The sequence below is a fragment of the Zingiber officinale genome, chromosome 8B (genome assembly GCF_018446385.1).
Source record: "Zingiber officinale cultivar Zhangliang chromosome 8B, Zo_v1.1, whole genome shotgun sequence".
In the NCBI taxonomy this organism is placed as follows: Eukaryota; Viridiplantae; Streptophyta; class Magnoliopsida; order Zingiberales; family Zingiberaceae; genus Zingiber; species Zingiber officinale.
In genome coordinates, this window is record NC_056001.1 from 4559288 (window position 1) to 4580439 (window position 21152).

At 41.1% G+C, this 21152-nt stretch overlaps 2 protein-coding genes across 3 annotated transcripts; one reads left to right on the forward strand and one right to left on the reverse strand.

Annotated features, from left to right (window-relative positions):
* Window positions 1-2380: 2380 nt before the first annotated feature.
* Window positions 2381-4393, forward strand: LOC122017993 (NAC domain-containing protein 73-like). Its single transcript, XM_042575727.1, has 3 exons — window positions 2381-2957; window positions 3056-3278; window positions 3579-4393. Exons 1-3 carry the CDS (start codon window positions 2823-2825, stop codon window positions 4136-4138), a joined length of 918 nt encoding a protein of 305 aa, XP_042431661.1. The 5' UTR covers window positions 2381-2822; the 3' UTR covers window positions 4139-4393.
* A 1364-nt stretch (window positions 4394-5757) lies between these two features.
* LOC122015081 lies at window positions 5758-17161 on the reverse strand. Of its 2 annotated transcripts, none has more exons than XR_006120823.1 (6): window positions 15726-17161; window positions 14423-14563; window positions 12577-14320; window positions 11869-12083; window positions 8522-11075; window positions 5758-7015 (listed from the first exon to the last, which is right to left on the reverse strand). XR_006120823.1 is itself a non-coding variant. In XM_042571757.1 (6 exons), the coding sequence occupies exons 1-6, from the start codon at window positions 16983-16985 to the stop codon at window positions 5929-5931; spliced, it is 5412 nt and encodes a 1803-aa protein (XP_042427691.1). In that variant the 5' UTR covers window positions 16986-17161; the 3' UTR covers window positions 5758-5928. The 2 variants fall into 2 exon arrangements, 1 of the variants encoding a protein (XP_042427691.1); XM_042571757.1 differs by having other exon boundaries at window positions 10111-11075.
* Between the last annotated feature and the right edge of the window lie 3991 nt (window positions 17162-21152).

Consider the following 21152-nt stretch of genomic DNA (forward strand, 5'->3'; position numbering starts at 1 on the left):
ATGAGAGAGCAAGTATAAATAGGTTCACTTGTACACTTGCTTGATACTTACTCATCTGCGAGGCGAGGCAGCACGATGAGAACACTAACCTCATGGCTCATCTTGATGGTCGTTACTGCTCATTTCCTGGGCATGAATGAAGCAACTAGGCCATTTTCTCATGGGGGAGAGAACAGAGGTAGGATCTTCAGCAGCGAGCTAGCACAGGGGTTATTAGTGAGGAGGAAAGTCAGGGTTTTGATAATCAGTGACGGGAAGAGAGAAGTACCTGCAGGACCAGATCCTCAACACCATCGTTAATCTATTCATTCACTGCATCATCGTTGCGTCGTTGTTTTATGTTGCATGCATGCTTTGCTCAGCTACTAAGTTCATCTTCGTTAATTAGGTATCATTTGCAGGGTGGTCATTGGATTTTTGTTCCAAATTAAGGTTGTAACAATATCTGATAATCAAACAACCATGCAGTTCTAAAATCTCAAGGAGAATGAACTACCAACAGATTCAGAATTTTTATTAGAAAGAATCTATATTCCTTATAAATCATGCTTTCTTAGGACAATGAAGGAATGCAGAGACTTATTATGGTACAAGGCAAATTGATGAGTTTGGAAGTCATGGAAATCATATATATGAGTTGAAGCATGTGTTCACAATGTTAATGAGTTGAACACATATATATTCAAGTTTATTTATTTAGTTAAACGAGTTATTCAAACTTATTCATTTAATTAATTATATATATATTGAATCAATATAAATAAATTCTTACTAAACTCAACACTAAACTGAACACTGCACCAAACTTGCTCACGGATCATTTACTACCCTACTCTTAAATCAGCAACTATAGGACAAAAAAGTTGTGAAGGTGGTTTTTTTCAGTGAATGTATTTAATATCATACTTTTGTTCTTGATGCAGCCTCTCTCACATATTGAATATAAGTATATAACCATCCACTTTTGCATGATTAACGAAAAGAAATTTAAGTAGCGTTAGAAGAGTAAATATAAGTAAATTAATATTTTGGAACCAATTTGCATCATCTTTCTAGCATGAACATTAAAAATGTCGGCTTTTCCCCTAGCTTCTTGACTGCATACAGTAATTAATAATTTAATCTATACTATTGCTCTTTACCACACTTGACAGAACTGCACGGTTGTTTGATTAATTATCAGGCATTGTTACAACCTTAATTCGGAACAAAAATCCAATGACCCAGCTGCAAATGATACCTAATTAGGAAGATGAACTCCACGCTAATAACCCCTGTGCCAGGTTTCTTTCTGCTGGAGATCTTACCTCTGTTCTCGACTCCATGAGAAAATGGCCGAATTGCTTCACTCATGGGCAGGAAATGAGCAGAAACGACCATGAGGTCAGTGTTCTCATCCTGCTGCCTCGCCTCCATTTAGACCGAACATCGAAGGTCCTACGCCAAAAGGAACTAACATTAAATTCATGAGCTTGGCCCTTGAGAAAGAAATATAATTAAGCTGCCTAGATCGTCGTTTTCTTCTGCAGGAGTGATGGATACGACTTTGAGTGAAGTAATTTAAACTTGAATTTCATACGTAGTTTATTTTTCATTGAGAAATCTATTTAAAATAGTCAAACGCCCATCCCATCTCTGTTAGATTTTCCTGCGAAGAAGCAATGACCCGATTACTACAGAGTAAACCCCTGTGAAAACGTCGAATTCGAAATATATCAATAATAGAATTCGAATTCAACTCCTATTACACTGACTCTCACTATAAATCTGATCCTGTAAATTTGGAAGGAAATTAATAAGAAAAATGTGCCAGCTTGTGAAATATTCAACAATCCTTACGAAATAATGACGTATTTACAAAATTATTATTATTATTATTATTTTAGAAAGTAGAACTGCAAAAATGTCAGGATATATATTCACCGTTCAAATCAATCCGATCATTATCATTATCATCCAAACACAATCGAATGATGTTTGGATCTGTCGTAAACAGAGAGAAAGAGAGGGAGAGGGAGAAAGAAAGACCACCTAATTAATACAAATGGTTGAGTGAAGGGGTATGTCTTGGAAGACACTCAAGATTGACCTCGGAGCCGAAGGACCTCACTCACCCTCTCCCTCTCTCTCATTCAGTGAGGTGAAACGTCCTCCCACGAATCAGCTCTTGCCCCATCTCCACTCAATCATTAATTCTTCTACCTCTTCCTCTTTATTTCCTTAATTTTCCTAGTTCAATATGTTTTTTTTTCCATGCTATATATTGGCCAAAGGTTTGTTGACCCCTGTCCAAATTAAGTTCGAATTAATTAGCATTGGATATAAATATATATGCTGATTAACCGTAGGCCACACATATTTGATTTTTCTATGGAAAACTCATAAAATTTGCATATCTGAATGCAATGGCAAGGTGAAGCTTGAGGGACAAGCAAAGCAAGTCGTAGTTACTTGTTCAAGTATCTCTCCTCCGTCTACAAATAGCCAGCCCTTGTTTTGTCTTTTCCTTTTCCCATTGAGTTTTCTTGCCGCAGCATTTAGATTATCAGAGAAGGAAGAGAAGAAGGGTGATGAACGAAATCACACAGTGAAAGAGGGCCGGGAGATCAAGAGGAGTACTGAAGAGAGACACAGCTTAGCAAGGACAAACTTCTTTCTCCTTTTCTTTTTCTTTTTGTCTCTCTCTATCTCTCTCTTTTTCTCCTTTAACTTCCTTCTTGGCTTCATTCGGTTATCATTTTTTTATCCTCTGGTGGAGGAGAAGGGAAATACAGAGAGAGAGAGAGAAGGAGGAAATTTAGGCAAAACAAATTAAACATGAGATGGTGCAATCCGAGATGGAGAATATGGAGAGAAGCATCAACAATTCAAGCTCTTCGAGTACGGTTCTGATGAGAACAGTTCTCACCACTTGCCCTTCTTGTGGCTACCGCATCCACTACGAGCCACGGCCACAGGTCTTCTTCTGCTTCGACTTTTCTCTCCTGCATTATTATTTTCTTCTACGACGTAATTAAAACTATGTATGAAAACGTTTCGTGTTGATTATTTTCAGGGTGGTGTACGAGGTGGCGGCGGAGGGGCGGCGGCGGCGGTGGAGGAGTTGGCGGGCCTGCCGGCGGGGTTGAAGTTTGACCCGACGGATCAGGAATTGCTGGACCACTTGGAGAGCAAATCGAGGGCGGATCCGCTGAGGGTGGATCATCTCATCGACGAGTTCATCCCCACAATTGAAGGGGAGAATGGTATCTGCTACACTCACCCTGAGAAACTCCCCGGTAATGGTTAAATTTATTTATTAATCACTCATAATTAAGTTTTATATCCTCCATATGGTAATTAATTACTCCAATTTTATCAAAAAATAATAATAAAATAAATAAATAAATGGTCTATTTTTATTCCATCTTGATTAATTTCTTGCTTTCTTTTACCTTTTTTTTTTCTTGGAGACTTGCTGGCTAAGATTTAGACGGAATCTAAAAAGAATGTTCACATCAAACGAAATCAACATTTGTTTGAATTTCTTTTGCAAAAAATTAATGGACTCCTTCAATATCTAATCTATACATTTGTAGGCGTGAGAGAAGACGGTGTGGTGCGGCACTTCTTCCACCGGCCTTCGCGGGCGTACACGACGGGGACGCGGAAAAGGAGGAAGGTGGTGGTGGAGAGCGCGTTGTCGGAGGCGCAGGGCAGCGAGACGCGGTGGCACAAGACCGGGAAGACGAGGCCAGTGTTCGCCGCCGGCGGCCGGATGAAGGGGTTCAAGAAGATCCTGGTCCTCTACACCAACTACGGCAAGCAGCGGAAGCCCCAGAAGACGAACTGGATCATGCACCAGTACCACCTCGGCGTCGACGAGGAGGAGAAGGACGGCGAGCTGGTGGTCTCCAAGGTTTTCTACCAGACCCAGCCCAGGCAATGCACCGCGGCCGTGAAAGACGTCGACGTTAACGCACTCGAAGGGAAGCGTAAAACTGCGATCAATGAGGAGGAGGATGAGAACGATGGCAGGGTTGATTATTATAGTCAGCAGCAGCCCTTGATGGCGTACAGTGACATTCAAGGCGGCCAAAGTCAAATGCTCCGTGGCTTTCCCATGCATGGTGCTAGTGGGGCTTCCTTTCTTACTTGAAGGGAAAAAACCAGGAAAGGGAGCGAGAGAGAAGGTTTGTATATCGACCGAGCAAGCATTCTTGTGATTAACTTCCATAATATGTTTTACATGTATGACAACTTTAGATTTGTTTGTAATAGCTTTCTTTTATCCTTGGAGAAACTGAAACCTGCAAGGTAAATGTCGAAAGAGCAGGATTGACTTTTGAGTCAGTATGTATACGCCGCATGCAAATACGGTTTTGCTGAGTTAACATGATGCTTTGATACCTCACGATGAAATATGGGTAGTGTCGTCTTCAATCTTCATCTTTGAGTCATGCCGGCCAATATTAATTCGATAATGACTACGGCGGTGAGACGCCGCAACACAAACAAAAAAAAAAACAAAAAGGCAAGAATGATATCATCCACCTTTGAATTAGAGAATGAATAAAATTGCATAAGCATGGACAAGGGATTAATCAGCTGTTTACATATTACAGAGCGGAAAAACATATCATGTACTTTGCATTTTCATACATCATACTGCACAACTTGAATTGGCCTCACAAAGGGGATTAATATAAACGATGTTCATTGATTGGGAAATGTTTTAAACTGATGCAACTGTTCAAAAATCAAAACCTCCCGGTCACTATAAAAAAATCTTCATCAGTTTTCTTGGAGGACTTGAAGGATAATGATTGGCGCATGCGTCGAGTTAAATAGGATAAGTCTACAATGATGGAAGACGACACAAATGAATAGAACGAACTTGAAAGATAAGCAGTACCTTCATTGAAGCACTTACAAGATGCTACCAACATTACTTCTGAAGAAATTAGGATAAAGCATTAGGATATGCACAAAAGTCGATAATGCAAACCAAATACCATTTGTCTGCAAGAATTGAGTTTCTGAAACCTCTGGATACAAGCATACAAACAGTACAAGAGACAATTATATAGCAAGATCTGAACAAAGTTCATGCTACAAGCACTGGCTTGTAGTGCCATCTGATAATTTCATAAATGATGGTTGATAAGTAATGATATCCGAGTCCAGGGAAGGTCAACGTGCACAGCTTGAAGCTAACCTTTTAATTACATTGAACTAATGAGATGGAAAAGGATACTTTCTTTGCTTCCCAACTTCTATTTGATCTGAATACCTTCTAGAATTGTGTATGAGACTACTAGTTAAGTCTTTGCTGAAGTGTACTAATTTATGGGAAAGGTTTTCACTCAATAGAGCATCCAGATTGCTTACATATATACGACGCTGGCATTAATACCAAAAGGCCAGTAGGTGTAGTTGGATAACTAGGAGGGAGGGAGGAGCGCAAGTGACAAAAAAGTGTCACTAATTTATGCTTCATGTCCAATTTTGTTATCCTTCCCCTCTTCCTCCCCCCGAGCTGTTGTGAAAAATCAGCCTGGTTGCATCAACAATGCTGTGCAAAAGGACCAAAACCAGCAAAACGGCATCCAGTCATCATCTGACAATTATATAACTGAACATAGGAAAGTATCCAAAACTCGTGTGTTTGTACCAGGAAGATGAGGAATTATCAGACCTATTGAAGGGCATATCAAACATTCACTTTGGTAAACTTGACATTATTTTTTTTTTCAAAAAAAAAAAAAAAAGAGGTGGTATACTGAATATGTTTGGGTATCAAAGAAAAGGCCACCTGAACAGTTACAACTAAATATTTCATGACAAATAACCAGTGGGAATCACGAGTCATGATCAACATGGTGAAAAATTTGTGCAACTCCAACAAAGATAACTGATTGCAATCAACAAGCAACCAAATGCAATTTCTTACTTCAACTGTTGCTTATGGATTAATATTGCCTGTACTACAGATGAAAGGCATAACTTTTCAAATTTGCAATGGAGTGGGATGCTCATCTGGGCGTCTGAAGGCATCAATACACCATCTTTAAGAAAAAATTTTAAATCTTGTGCTAGTGAACCCATATCAGAATTTGCTGTTCCAGCCTGACTACTGTTTCTTAAATGGACACACTCAACAGGTAGAAATCCAATTTTCTCATAAGAACAGACCGATGTCTCGTTGAGCATTTTGCCACTCTCATTCTGACAGGCACAGGGTTGCCTTTTGGACGTGCTCTGATTAATAGATCTGCTAGGAGATTCATGGCACCTTCTAACTGTTGCTAAAATATTCGAACAACATGAAGCAAGAATGTCATGGACATCATCAACCCTTGACGAACGATCACTTGAATTCACGGAATCAAAGAGTATACGGTGAACCAACACAAACAATGTTTGCACACAACTGCCACAACAACAATACAGGCATGAAAAATCCAACGAAGCTGAAAGGCTGCCATTTCTGTCAGGTGACATACCCAATTGTTCAGTAATAATCCCACTTGTTGGTAAATTCTTTTCTAGACCATTCTGAGGATTCGTAACTCTCTCAGAGCAAGACGGAATCTCCTTGCCCGAGCTGTCAAAAACACAGACATTAGACAGCGATGGATAACTGTTTTCTGTCCCCTGTGAAGCATTAGAATGATCTACATCATGATTTTTAAAAAATGGTCTCTCCAATCCATTTGTTCTGCTTTCACTCACTGGTGCACTTGCAGATTGAGAACTTAGATGCAAATTAGATGAAGGATTGTCTCTGAAACAAACTTCAGAAGTAGATAATAGCTGAGGTGCTTTAATCAGATTATCATATTGAACAACCTTCACAAGTTCTGTAGGATTTTCTTTGATCAAAATAGCTTGAGATTCACAACATGTCGGATCAATTGGCATGCTTGATCCATTTTTTAGACTAGGTTTTTCATTTGACACAATATCCACCAATGCATCATCTGGAATAGTTGTATTAATATTTAGAGGTCCTTTTTGAATCTCCGATGGTAAGCTGTAGAAAAAAGGAAGGGGATAAACCCTATAGATAAAACTCCATACATGAAAGGATAGTTCGTATAATTTCAATTGTTCAACAATGATAAAGATAGTTCAGTTAGATGAAAATTTGAATAAAAATTTAGAGAGATAGGATATACAACTAGAGATAATTATTATTCATTTTAATATATATATATATATATATATTACCTTGCGGCACGCATCCGTGCGGATCGGTGCGGTGGATCGATCCACTAATCGATTCAGTGGATCGATTCAGCGCTCGTCTTCTCATGCCCATCTCGCGATCGCAGATGATTCTGGCCGCAATCCAACCCCAATCGCGATCGGAACCCCCTGGGTTCACCTTCCCCTCCAGTTATAGTAAAGTTCGGGGCAAGCGGCCGGAGGCCGTCGACGGTAGGAGGGCGCGACGGGTGCGAGAAGACAAGTCAGGCGGGGCTGAATCGATCCAGCCGATCAGTGGATCGATCCAACATGGATTTTGACGCACGTTGTACTTAAACCGCACGGAGCGTGTCACAGGGTCTCTCTCTCTCTCTCTCTCTCTCTCTCTCTCTCTATATATATATATATATATATATAGGGAAATAACAAGTTCTCAATTACCTAACCTATTGAAACAAGGTCCCAATTACCTAACTATTTTACCAAGATTCAAGAATAAAGGGAACTCATCCCCACGGGGTGCCCAGTTGGCTAGATGGTGACAGATTTACTATCCCTCGGGGAAAACCTCCTCCCATCCCCTAGCCACTTGGCAGTCGGCTATAAGCTGACTCAATAATTTACCTCCATATAACCTGAGGACGGGATGTAAGGGATGTCTGGGGTGAGTATAATCACCTTTTTCTACAACAAAAGAATAAAGGGAACCCAATGAAAATTAATCACAGAAAAGTAGACATCAATTTATCAACTTAACATCCTGATTGCATGACAACTAAGAAATAGACTAATTAATATATCTATACACGGTATACCAATGTATACAATCTGGGCATGTTTTGTCGTGATTTAATTAACCTAACAAGAGTTACCAAGTCAGTCAAAAGAAACAAGAATAAACACAGGTCGTCCTTAACATGGGTGTATAAGCTGAAACCAAATTTGTCAAGCTATTAACAGTAGGTTTTGCTAGGAATTATAACTTTAATAAACTTGATTTGATTTATTGCAAATAAAGAAAGCATTTAATTTAAAATGTAGAAGTAGAGATACTTTTTCTAGAAATATGGAGGAATAAGGTTAACATCTAAGGAAGCTTCTCATAATTTATTGATATCCTTTCTACAAAAGAAGTTAATGAAGCACATGGTTTCAAGTTATTTGATATAAAGTACATGGCTAATAGTTATATGATAGAATGAAAGAGAATTCTAAATCATCTTTGCTAAGAAGGAAGCTACATGTCACGACCCATATAGGAGAGAGAATTAAGTCATTAAAACCCAAAGATTAGTCCAAAAATGCTAAGTGTAAGTTAGTAAAAGCTTACTTGTCTTTGATTATAAAATCATCCTATTGGTTCGCAGTTCTCCAAATCGATGAGCTAAAATAAGGTCTCATATTATCTCCAGTTGAGGCTTGACACCCATAGCAAGGTCTCTAACTCATAGCCTACAATCATCTATAATTAGTAGAGCTACATGATCACACGAGCAATCTTCTTTCCCTACACAAATTTACTCCGATAATACTTGTGACAAGTCATATAAATACAATTTTCCACTTAATCATTGACCCAAAATGTTTAAGTCCAAAATAGTAGCTCACCTTTCCAAGCTTATTAACCTATTTATTAGCGAAAATTCTCCATGTTGGATTGAGCTTAGGATGTCACCCTAATAGTGAAATTATGAATTAGAGATGATTTAATATTTTAAGGAAGATATGTAAATGAAATCCAATCAATCGAGATACATGTTAGGGTTTTTAAGCTATGCATTTTATAATAATTCTCTCTGATATAATTGGCTTCCCTAGATGTGCATATCATTCAAATAAAGCAACTCTACTGGTAGAAGGAGAAGGATTCATACCAATTATGGATCAAGGTAGGCTTTTCCCAACTCCTTAGATGGTGCATGTGCTATAGTTCTTTTTCTCAAGCCTTATAATTTTGGTTAAAGAGTGAATTTATTTGCAATTATTCTCTTGACAATTCCAGTGAATTATTTTCTTTCAAATCTTCTTTAAATCATATCTGATTTCCATTTATTCGCATGACATTTTGGTTAATCATTATCATGCCTTGAAATCTTTATTCTCTTATTCTTGTTTCAGATTATGCTTAGGATATAAGATGGTAATTATTGAAATAAAGAACACCCTCAAAATTATGGATTCCTACATTAATCCATATTGGGATCAGAGTTGTCATATGTAGCAATGGCAAGATTAACCATCCTTATGATGATTATGGTGAGTCCATGTCGAATTGTGGCAAGTGTGAACACCTCTCTAAAAGAGTGGGAGAGTTACATCAGCCACTCGTACCTTATGTGTGCATTCAATATTCTTGTCCTTGTTTAATGCTCATGCATAATTTCATCTTGTTCTTTTTTTCCATAAACCTTCACTGCTTCAGCCTTGACTCATGGAAACCCTACTAACTTGGTATTGATACCATGTTACTTATATGTTTCTTCTATTCTAGTTGATGATTTAGCAATCCAGTAACTAAGAAGAGTTTTATCTTTAGAAGCTTCTATTGCTTTTATTTAGATTTATGAATTAGGATATATGTAATAAATAGCCAATGGATATATCTGAGGCAATGTAATGACTTTTAATTCTGATTTAAATTATATTTTAACATGCCCTAGAATGTCTTCACCATTATGTAATAGTGGCAATACTTAATGTCCTAGTGCAAAGTATGAGGTTTATTCAGTGCGACAGTTTTCATGCTTAATTGATGAGGCTGTCATAACTTCAGTTTTTTGTTGAGAAACAATTTTCACAATCAGCAAAATTAATTAATTAAATGAATGTGTATAATTGGTGGCAGTGCATGAAGTAGGCATACAACTGCACAAGCATTGAAGATCAAACAAAATGCATGCACAGGAAATGAGAAATTACCTACGAAAAGTGTAAGCCCAGCAATTAACAATATCCTCCAAATAAGCCACCTGAGAAAGAATTCGAAAATAACGAAATGCATCTTTCCCCTCTGAAATCCTGGTACGAATCTGTTCCACTAAGAGTTCTAAAACTCTTCTGACTTCAGAGGAAACTTCTCTAACTGATGTGTAGATACCATGGTAAGCCAATAAACCTACTGCTATTAGTCCTCTGACCGTACCAGATAATTCCCTGTCTTTTATATTGCTACCTCCTTCAGAAACTAGCTTCTCTGGCATGTTGCATGCATTCACCAAACAAGAATTGAATGGCCAATGCTTCCAAGGACCATTTATATCAGCACAAGGACCTTCTTTCAATTTTGAGGTGACCCAACAAAGCTCTGCAAAATGAGGGTAACGCAATATTTGGTAGCCAAATGTGGTGATTCCTAACATGGAACCACCCTTCACACTTTTACTGACAGTTTTTACAACCGAGTCTTGACAGCCATTGTGCTTAATGTCAGTGATACCATGAACTATTGTAGATGGCAGGGGCTGTGCCTGATCATCTCCTAAATTTTGCTGCTTTTGATTATCCATCAAGGAAGCCTCGCCAATAGTAGCTATCTGCTCAGTATCCTTCTGTTCATTAGATACAGGAACTATTTCTTTTGCATCTATGCATTGCATTTGTGATTCTGAAACTTCAGGAATTTGAAAGGTTTTATAAGAATTGCGACAGTTATCCATATGAGTATATTGATACATCAACTGGATATAATTCTGAACCAGATTTTCAACTAATTTTGCTGTACATAAACTGACTAACAGTTCAAGGCTGAAATTTCCATCTACATCAACTGAAAAACGTGGAATAGCATGTTGTGAGGGAACCAAACTAGGACCAAGTGATACATGATTTGTAAAGAATTTCCTTATTCCAAGAGGAAGATCATGGGTAGGCATTTCACACGTGGCCTGTTAAATAAAGACCATCACAAAGGGATTAAAGATTTGAATAGATAATACAAACAAATGGTCAACAATAGTGTTGCATATAAAAGCAAGCACCCACATAAAAAAAAGGCATTAAGGTAAGTCATTCTGACTATGGTAAAAGAAATTCATATAAAACAATCATATAAAAGTCATGATCATGTGAAAGTGATGTCCAGAAGTAAAAAGAATTTATAAGGTTAAGATCTTTTAAAACATCTAGGTTGTCTTTCAGATAAATGAATCGATTCTTGCATATTGAGAATTAATCTGAAACAGTACATACTATATAGGAGAACCGTAGGTCTAAAGCAGCAATAAAAATGTTGCCGAATGAAGTACAATGAAAGACAAAACAAAAGATTAAGATGCTTGAATGTGGGCAAAAGTCAAAAAGACTTCATAGCATTGTAGAAACAGAGTTGAACCAAAAGACTTACTGGATTATGATCATGAAAACTAGCATAACATCAAATCAAAAAGCTGTATGGCCAGTGTGCTAATCTGACCTGTAGCCAACTCTCATTAAAATACAAACACACACACAGAAAACCATGCATAGAGATACTAATATCATATAAACATAAAGTAAATTGTCCAAATAACAAATGCATGGTTGGAGAATCAGTTTATTAGCTGGTATTTTAAACCATGATTGAGATATTAAACCAAGATTTGAAAAGCAGACACCGGGTTTGAACTGTAAAAGAAAATATACAAGTCTCTTTCTTAAATATATAAGATCTTAGCAACCTGAATCAGATCTCTTTCTTACCATGATGATTAAAGATGCAGGCGCTGTCAAGGAATCCACCTGCTCAATAAATAGATTCCATGCTTCTGAAGCAACTCTGACTGCACCGTTGACCTCTGAAACAGTAGACACATGGCAAGTATCTAGATAGGTTTCAGTAGACTCAGCAGTCTCAATTGCCCAGAGATCAATTCTAGGCATATAAATCATGCATCTTCCACCATTCATGCATTTCACTGTTTAAGAACATGTAAGCAATATCAATGTTTAGAACTTGCTAAACAATCAATCCCCAAATGAATAGAACTAATAGACCCATCTTCAAAAGTGGCCTACAAGTCACATTTAAATGAAGAGTATTCACACGCAGAAAAAAGTGGACATAGAGAAGAAACTAATCACCACATTTAAATAGGTTATTTCCCATAACATGGACGCGAAAAGCTGGGGAACAAATACAGCCCTATTGAGATTTCTACTTTTGAAGACAACATCTATAGTCTGGGGGATGGGGAGTGCAGATGCATCATAATAATAAGTAGTGGGAAGGTTTGGAAACAAATACCAGCTCGTGGAGTTGTAAGAATTAACAATGAAAGTAGAGCAAAAATCACATGATAAGTATTAATTTCCTACAACAAGCTTGACTAGTTAGTTATGTGCAGAAGCAAAATGCTAAAACCTCTGCATATTATAATTAAATAACTTGGAATGAAAATGAAAACATACAAAGAGTTTGAGTCAATCCACGAACGATATCTCCATGTCCTTCCTGTGACATAGTAGCCAGATTAATCTTTTGAATTTCTAAATGACCATTGAATCCATGAAGGAGAGCACTAGCCAAATGTTGCTGGCCAGACCTTGGCAGTCCAGCAATCAAAGCTCGAAATCCATGTGATTTTCCTAATTCAACGGAATTTTTTCTCAACATGTCCGATGGTTTAAGTATATCTGAATCAACAAGATGGCAATCTTTATCATGGTCATCCAGTGCATAAGATGGATCATTTCCTGATCCACCAACTACCAGGCCATAACGACAAAGCATTCTCCCAATCATATTCGCAACAGATTGTTGGTTAATCAAAGAATCAAGATGAGACCACCAAGAGCTAGTGTTAATTCTTGCCAGTTCAAGAGCAGAAATGATGATACTTTTTATTGATTCTGATGCCTTCAGTAATGCAGGAGGTAGCCAGATTCGCTCATCTACATAAAATGAAATTACAAGCTTTGACAGTGGTTTCAGAAGACATGGAACAAGATGAGAGTGGAGAGGTGAAGAGGCTACATAATTTGCTGCCATCCCAGCTTCTCTACGTGAACATGGAGGAGGAGCAGCTGCAAGAGCTGCCAACCAATCCCTTTCCTCGACCTTAAATGAAGGAAGGGAAGGAAGTTTTCCATCACCAGACCATTTTTCAGCAGAAGACAATAGTTCTTGAAATGCACAACTTCTTTTCAAGGCATTCATTGCTGCTTGGGTGCATAGTGCCTGCAAATCAGCACCAGCATAACCAGCAGTTTGATTTGCAATCCAAGAAAGAAGAGGTTCAGATGCAGGGTTAGGCCAATTCTTTGTGTGAAGTGAAAGAATAGCAGATCTATCCTTCAATTTAGGAAGTGGAAAATATATTTCACGATCAAACCTACCTGGCCTCCTAAGAGCAGGATCAACAGAGTCAGGACGATTAGTTGCGCCTATTACAATAACTGAACCTCGAGATTTTAAACCATCTAGCAAGGAGAGTAAGGTAGAAACAACTGAATTATGCGTTTGATCTTGATGCCTAGAACGACATGGAGCTAAACCATCAATCTCATCAAAAAAAATGATGGATGGCTGAGATCTCTCAGCTACTTGAAAAAGAAGTCTTAGTTGTCTCTCTGCATCGCCAACATACTTACCCAAACAATCAGCACCTTTGCGTGCAAAATAAGCAATCCGCTTATCTCCTCGTGAACATGCACCAATCAGAGCTCTAACTACAAGTGTTTTACCAGTACCAGGATAACCATGCAATAGAACACCCCTAGGAGGTGTAAGGCCTAAACTACTGAACATTTCAGGATAGAGAAGAGGTAATATAACTACTTCTTTCATGCAGTTGATGACATCTTGCAGGCCGGCAACAGATTCCCAACCTTGGAACAACTTTTCATCCTCAGAAGAACCCCCAATGTATACAGGTGCAATTCTTAAGACATCTCGATGAAGCCTCCTGCCTTCGCGTTTCAAGAACTCCTCATCCTCTCCACAATTTTCTAACCATTTCTCTTCAGCCTCCAAGTCCTTTCTGCATGCATCATGTGCACGCCTTCTCATATCTAACTTCAACTTCCTCAATTTTATTTTCCTAATTTGCTGAGCACGCTCAGTGCCACGAGGTTGGAAGAGATGCCTATGATCAGGGCATGCTATGAGAAATTTGCGATGATCAAATATACAACCTTCAGCACGGCTGCAAGGCTGTAAAAGGAAGAAAAATATCATATAAGATAAACGAGGCATAGAATCAAGAATACTGGGAAGAGGAAAATCAAAAGATTTCTTTGAGAACAATTATATAACCAGATGATAAGTTTTAGGGCATCGGTCAACACGACAACCAATGGTTGCACCAGGTCTCCCACAACGACTGCATTTCAGTGCTCTTCCCCTGTAAAGGGCCGCCCTAACATTCTTCAGGCAGCCCAAGCCAGCAAAATAAACCTGGAAAAGCAACCATGCATGCAATAAATTCAAGGTTTGCATTCAAGGAAAATAATCAAAAGGATCGAAATTGATTTCTGTGGCATTATGTTCTCAAAATTGTGGCCATATATAAAGTTCGTGAAAAGAGTCGAAAGACAAATATGCATAAGAGTGACACTGCTGAAAGAACATGATGTTAGCAGTCGCAGAAAAAGAAAGAAATGAAGTAATTGTGTTTCCATATGCCAACAGAATATAAACTCTTTAAGATTTTGAAATTTCAAATACCAAGCATCCAAAATACAAATATTAATCCTTCTGTATTGGTAATTGTCACTTCACCTAAAGTTTTCCCTATAATTATTGATGGGTATTCAGCAAGAGCAGAAGAATAAAAAAGGAAACAGGAATACAATTTGAAAGTAATATGCTTCAATTACTGAAGATCCAATCCAAATCATGAATCTAATGAGATAAAACTTGAGAGAAGTTTTAAACAATTAATCTAACAAGAAATGAAGCATGGAATATTAATAGATAGTATATATAGGAATCACATAAAATAATCCATGTCGAATGGCATAAAGAAGCAACACATCTATCATCCTAACTACCAAGCACTAACATAGTAAGCTACGATTTATCGTCAATGTAACTTACAGGAAACAACCTCAATAACATGGGCCTGAAACATAAGTCATGTCAAAAACTAACTACAAAGAACAAGAAAGTAAAGAGTGGCAACATGAACTCAAGACAAGCACAACTTTTGCACTTAAAAATCAAATATCATTTATAAGAAAACAGCAGAACCAACACAATTGTTTTTTATTTTGAGAAAAAGGACCTAGAGGTTTGCCTGGATTCAGAAATGAAAACCAACACTCAGGATTGTTTGCATCGGCTACAAGAATTAGGTATAAGAACTATAAATGGAAGATATGTGTGTAGACCCTGCATGTTCACTCAGAAAGCATAAGACAAAACTGAGATAAGATCATTAGAAATTGTCTAGCATAAAACTACCACTGAGAGAACAACCACTATGAGATGGACAAGCAAATTAAAAGATAGATTTCACAACTGGTACAACTACCAATCAAGAAATTGAGAAACGAATATTTGAATTTACAGTCAAATAGTATAAGAGAAGAAACAGTAGCATAGATACTCAGAATACCTCTGGACTCCAAACTGCACAATGTTGATGAACCCAAATGCGGGGAATGCCAAAACGATCATTGATGGGGCCTAAAATCCTGCCAAGCCATTCTGGTTCATCTCCAAACCCATCCCAAATGTCATAGTTTGGATCATCTGAAGCTGAAGATCCTGCATAGGCCTCATTATCACTACCAGAAGATTCTTGAACAAGTCTTTTTGGTGGCTTCCCATCAGTACCACCCCCACACAACCCACACCTTCTACCCTCCTTTATGTGCTTCCTTACCTGATTTTCTTCGGTGACGGATGCCCTAAAACTAGCTTCCTCTACGATGCTCTTAGTCTTGATAGTCTTGCCATTCATATGTTCACCCAGAGTGATGGTTTCCTGATTTTCAGGTCTAACCTCCACTGGTTGCTGATCTGGGCTTACCCTTCTTTGTTCAGGCTGTTGAACATATACTTCCTCATCAACATTTATGTACTCCGTGTTCTCTTTAACTGCCTCAGATGACAAACAAATCTCAATTTCATTGTTTGGATTGATGAGTGATTGTGAATCTGTGACAGTTTTGGTGTCGTCTTCCTGGTTGGCTTTCTCACCATTATCCCCTTCATCATTGGAAGGCAAACTCTCATCTTCACACCTAGTTTCTTCACCAATCACATCTTCATCATCGCTCAAAACCTTTCTTCTCTTCCCCCTACTAGATCGTCTTTCCTGTGAATCAAATCCACTCTCAGTCGATACCTGCTTCACTGATTCCTTTTCTTTTCTCATAGAATCATCCCGAAAATAACCTGAACCTCTTTTTCGTTTCCCAACCCTAGATCGAAGTCGTGATTTCCAGTCCTCTACTTGCTCCTCTGAAGTCTTTTCTTCGTCAAGAAGAGGAGGTGCGTTTTTTGATGAAGCCGAAACCGACTGAGGTTCTTTCCGACCATCCTGATCACCACCTCTTCCCCACCTCTTCCTTCGACCTCTACCAACACCAGATCTGGTCGAATCATGCAGACCCTGCTTTTTACTCCAGCGACGGAGAGGAGGAGAAGCATCGAGAATGATAGGTGCACGCCGGACGCGAGAACTGCGGCGGATTCCATCGCCTTCTTCCACGGGCGACCCTGGGCGAGGGGGAATAAGGCCAGGACTGTCTACGATGGAATCAAGTCTCTTATGCCTCTTCTTTCCAAGGGATCCCTTCGGTCGCCCCTTGCGCCTCTTACCTCCGCCTGCCAGCGAAGTGCCTGGCGCCGCAGTGGGTGACGACGGCATCAGGGAAGCAATGGAAAGCGGGATGATCGAGGAGTCTCAATAGCCGTGCAGATGCTGCAGCAGCAGACGACGAGAGAGGAAAAAGAGGAACTGAAAGAAGAAGAGAGGGTTGCCCATATGCTTCACTGTGAATCGCCGGCGCCGCAGGGCGTTTTCGAGGAGTTGTGGAAACTGATTACTTCTGAAAATTATTACTATTATTATTGTCATTATTTTACGTATTTCTATGATTATTTCCTTAATTTTTTAAAAGTGAGTTTTTTTCGGGGACAATGATGTTTTTGAAGTTTACTTAACGTATTTCGTTGGTGAATAATAAATTAACGGTAATTTATCATAAAGCGTACATGATATATCGTATTTATCAAAAGGTACATCATCGTTTTATATTTATCAAAAGACATAGATAAATGATGTGTAATATCGAATATAACCCTCCCGTCAATCTTCTCTGTTCAGTCGTCATTTCTCAGGCATCCGAATCACATTTTTGAATAACTTTGATTTTAAAAAAATAAATTCGATCATTAGTGTACCTCCGTCCTTCGTGACATGCGAGTGTAGCTCCCTCTTGTGAAACCCTAGTTTAGTGACCTCGAGTGTTTCTCAAGCGGCATCAAACATTTCAGTTCAATTAAAAACCAGGACTGTTCGCGAGCCACCAGTGAAAGTTTCTAGGGTTTACGTCAATCATCTAGTATCATAATGACGCAAAGACGTCGATCGGGTGTATCATCATCCTCTCCACATCAATTAGCTGTAAAGGTTATCATTTTACAAACTCTGTGATCTTGAGAAGCTGAACTAGTATGATTTAAATTTTTTTTTATTTTTATAAAGTATAGGGTTCAGTTGATGTTGGACAGAAACTGCATTGAAACAGTATCCTCGGTCACTTTAAAGGTTTTTTTCAAGCATCCACGAAGAAAGGAACGCATGAAGGGTATGTTATTTTACATGACCGACACATAGTGCTGATCAAACAGTCACCCTTTCGTTGGGCGTGAGAACAGTGCTCACTTATAACTCACACTGGGACGAGAGTCTGGGACCTGACGGAGAAGGTCGTTGGGCGTAAGAGCAGTGCTCACTTATAACTCGCACTGGGGCGAGAGTCTGAGACCCGACCGAGAAGGTCGTTGGGCGTGAGAGCAGTGCTCACTTATAACTTGCACTGGGGCGAGAGTCTGAAGGCGTGAGAGCAGTGCTCACTTATAACTCGCACTAGGGCGAGAGTCTGGAGGCGTGAGAGCAGTGCTCACTTATAACTCGCACTGGCGCGAGAGTCTGGGACCCGACCGGGAAGGTCGTTGGGCGTGAGAGCAGTGTTCACTTATAACTCGCACTGAGACGAGAGTTCGGGACCCGATCGAGAAGGTCGTTGGATGTGAGAGCAATGATCACTTAAAACTCACACTGGGGCGAGAGTCTGGAGGCGTGAGAGTAGTGCTCACTTATAACTCGCACTGAGGTGAGAGTCTGGGACCCGACCGAGAAGGTCGTTGGGCGTGAGAGCAGTGCTCACTTATAACTCGCACTGGGGCGAGAGTCTGGGACCCGACCAGGAAAGTCATTGGGCGTGAGAGCAGTGCTCACTTATAACTCGCACTGGAGCGAGAGTTTGGGACACCGACCGGGAAGGTCGTTGGGCGTGAGAGCAGTGCTCACTTATAACTCGCACTGGGGCGAGAGTCTGGGACCCGACCGGGAAGGTCGTTGGGTGTGAGAGCATGCTCACTTATAACTCGCACTAAGGCGAGAGTCTGGAACCCGACTGAGAGGTCATTGGCGATACTCTGGTCCGAGACTAGTGGCGATACTCCAGTCCGAGACTGGTGGCGATATTCCAGTCCAAGACTGGTGGCGATACTCCAGTCCGAGACTGGTGGCGATACTTTGGTCCGAGACCAGTGGCGATACTCTCGTCCAAGACCAGTGGCGATACTCCGGTCCGAAACCAGTGGCGATACTCCGGTCCGAGACCAGTGGCGATACTCCAGTCCGAGACCAGTGGCGATACTCCGGTCCGAGACCAATGGTGATACTCTGGTCCGAGACCAGTGGTGATACTCTAGTTCGAGACCAGTGGCGATACTCCAGTCCGAGACTGGTGGCGATACTCCAGTCCGAGACCGGTGGCGATACTCTAGTCCGAGACCAGTGGCGATTATTTCAACCCCGAACGGGGGGAGGTAAGAGATGATATACTCCGGTCCTAGACCGGTGGCGACTATCTCAACCCCGAACGGGGGAGGTAAGAAATTTGATAAGCTGGCCCGAGACCAATGAAGACCGCTCGACCCCGAACAGGGGAGATAAGCCCTAAAGTCCGTAGAAGTAAAGCCCGTAGCAATATTAGGGAGCAAAGTCCGCAGCAATAGAAAGAAACAGAGCACCGCATGTGAAGGGAGTAGCACCTGTGGATGTAAGAGGACACAAAACAAGTGGAGGATATAGAACATATAGTAGCAATAGAGTAAAGCGTCTATAGCAATAAGAGGATGCAGAGCCCATGGTGAAGGGTGCAGAGCCTACAACACACCTGATCGGGGAGCTGAGCCCCTAATCCCTGATCGGAGAGTAAGCCCCCTAGCCTCGAATCAAAGAGCGAGGCTCTTAGATCCTGATCGGTGAGTTGTACTACGAGTCGCTGATCGGGGAGTTGTGTCCCTAGTGTATGAGCGGGGAGCTGTGCCCCAAGTGTATGAGTGGGGAGCTGGGCCCCTAGTGTCCGATCAAAAATCGAAGGCCCTAGTCTTTGATCAAGGAACTAGGATCTTACTCTCTTATCAGGGAGCTATAGCAGCTCCTATAACCGTAAAAAAGGGAGCAGAGCCTGTAACATACCTGATCGAGGAGTCGTGCCAACCGGCTAAGAGTTTGTCTCGGTCCCTTGACTCCGAATACCCGTGGAGTCAGGAAAAAACATAATGGAAAAACTAACCTGTCAGCCAGCTGAAGCTCCACTTGATCCCTCGACTCCCGAATACCAGTGGAGTGAGGATAGAAGATAAAATGTTCGTCGGGATCCTCCGGAATTGTGATAATGGCAGAGAACCTCCCGACGTCGTCCATCTTCACGTTCCAGAACAGGTGGAGAAGATTCCCACAGACAGCGCCAAATTGATCCTGTCCGAAATCTGAGTCAGACGGACCGCCAAGCGAGGTGGCGAGAATGTTGACCGAGTCGCGACGTCCCGGAGGGGGGGGTATGCTGAGATGGCTTCTATGTTGACCAAGTCTTCGGAAGTCCTCTGGTCAACGCTGCCTGCCGCCAGTGACCGGGTCCCCCTGGTCCCTGGTACCCCGAGGCTCGAGGCGGATCCAATGGACATATATAAGTAACAGGCTAATATTAAAATAATGTTACGAATAAGGGGGGAATGAATACGAGAACGTACCCTGGCCCAGGGGAGCGCCCTCGGATGGGACGCTGGTCGAGTTGTGGTGACCCGGAAGAGTAGATGACTCCTAATCAGGATGGAGAGTTGGATCTAACGACGCGGAGCCGGACGCGGCATGAAGTCGGAAGACGAGCTGCCGGTCAGGATATAATAGCGACACACAGACTGGGAGGTGCTAGCGGCACGCAGGTCGGGACACGAGATCAACACGTAGGCCGGGACATGAGATCGGCACGTAGGCCGGGACACGAGATAGGCACGTAGGTCGGGACACGGGATCGACACGCCGGCCGGGACACGAGATCGACGGGTAGGCCGGGATAACAACAAAAGCAGAATACGATCAAATCCGTGACGCCGAATAATAACAACAGCACGAAGGCCGGGAATGCCATAATGGCCCACAGGTCGGAAGCATACGACGACGAGAAATCCAATCCTGAACACCGTTGGACTCTCAAAGATGGCAACAACTAGCCATCATGTGGAGGGGGCACCGGCTGCGGCACGAAGGCATCGATAGTGTCGACGCGACGAAGGGCATCTGGTTGGGTGTGCCTAGCGCCGGTAGCGGCACGAATCCAGCGGCGTTGGCCGGGGAGAGGAGAGAAGGTTGCTATACGCCGAGAGGGAGGAAGGGGGACTGCTCGAGGGTGGCTCCGGCGAGAGGAGAGGAGAGAGAGGGGGATAATGGCGGAGGTGATGGTCGGCGACAACGCCGGCGAGGAGTCGTGAGAGGACCAGGAAGAAGATGATCCTAGCG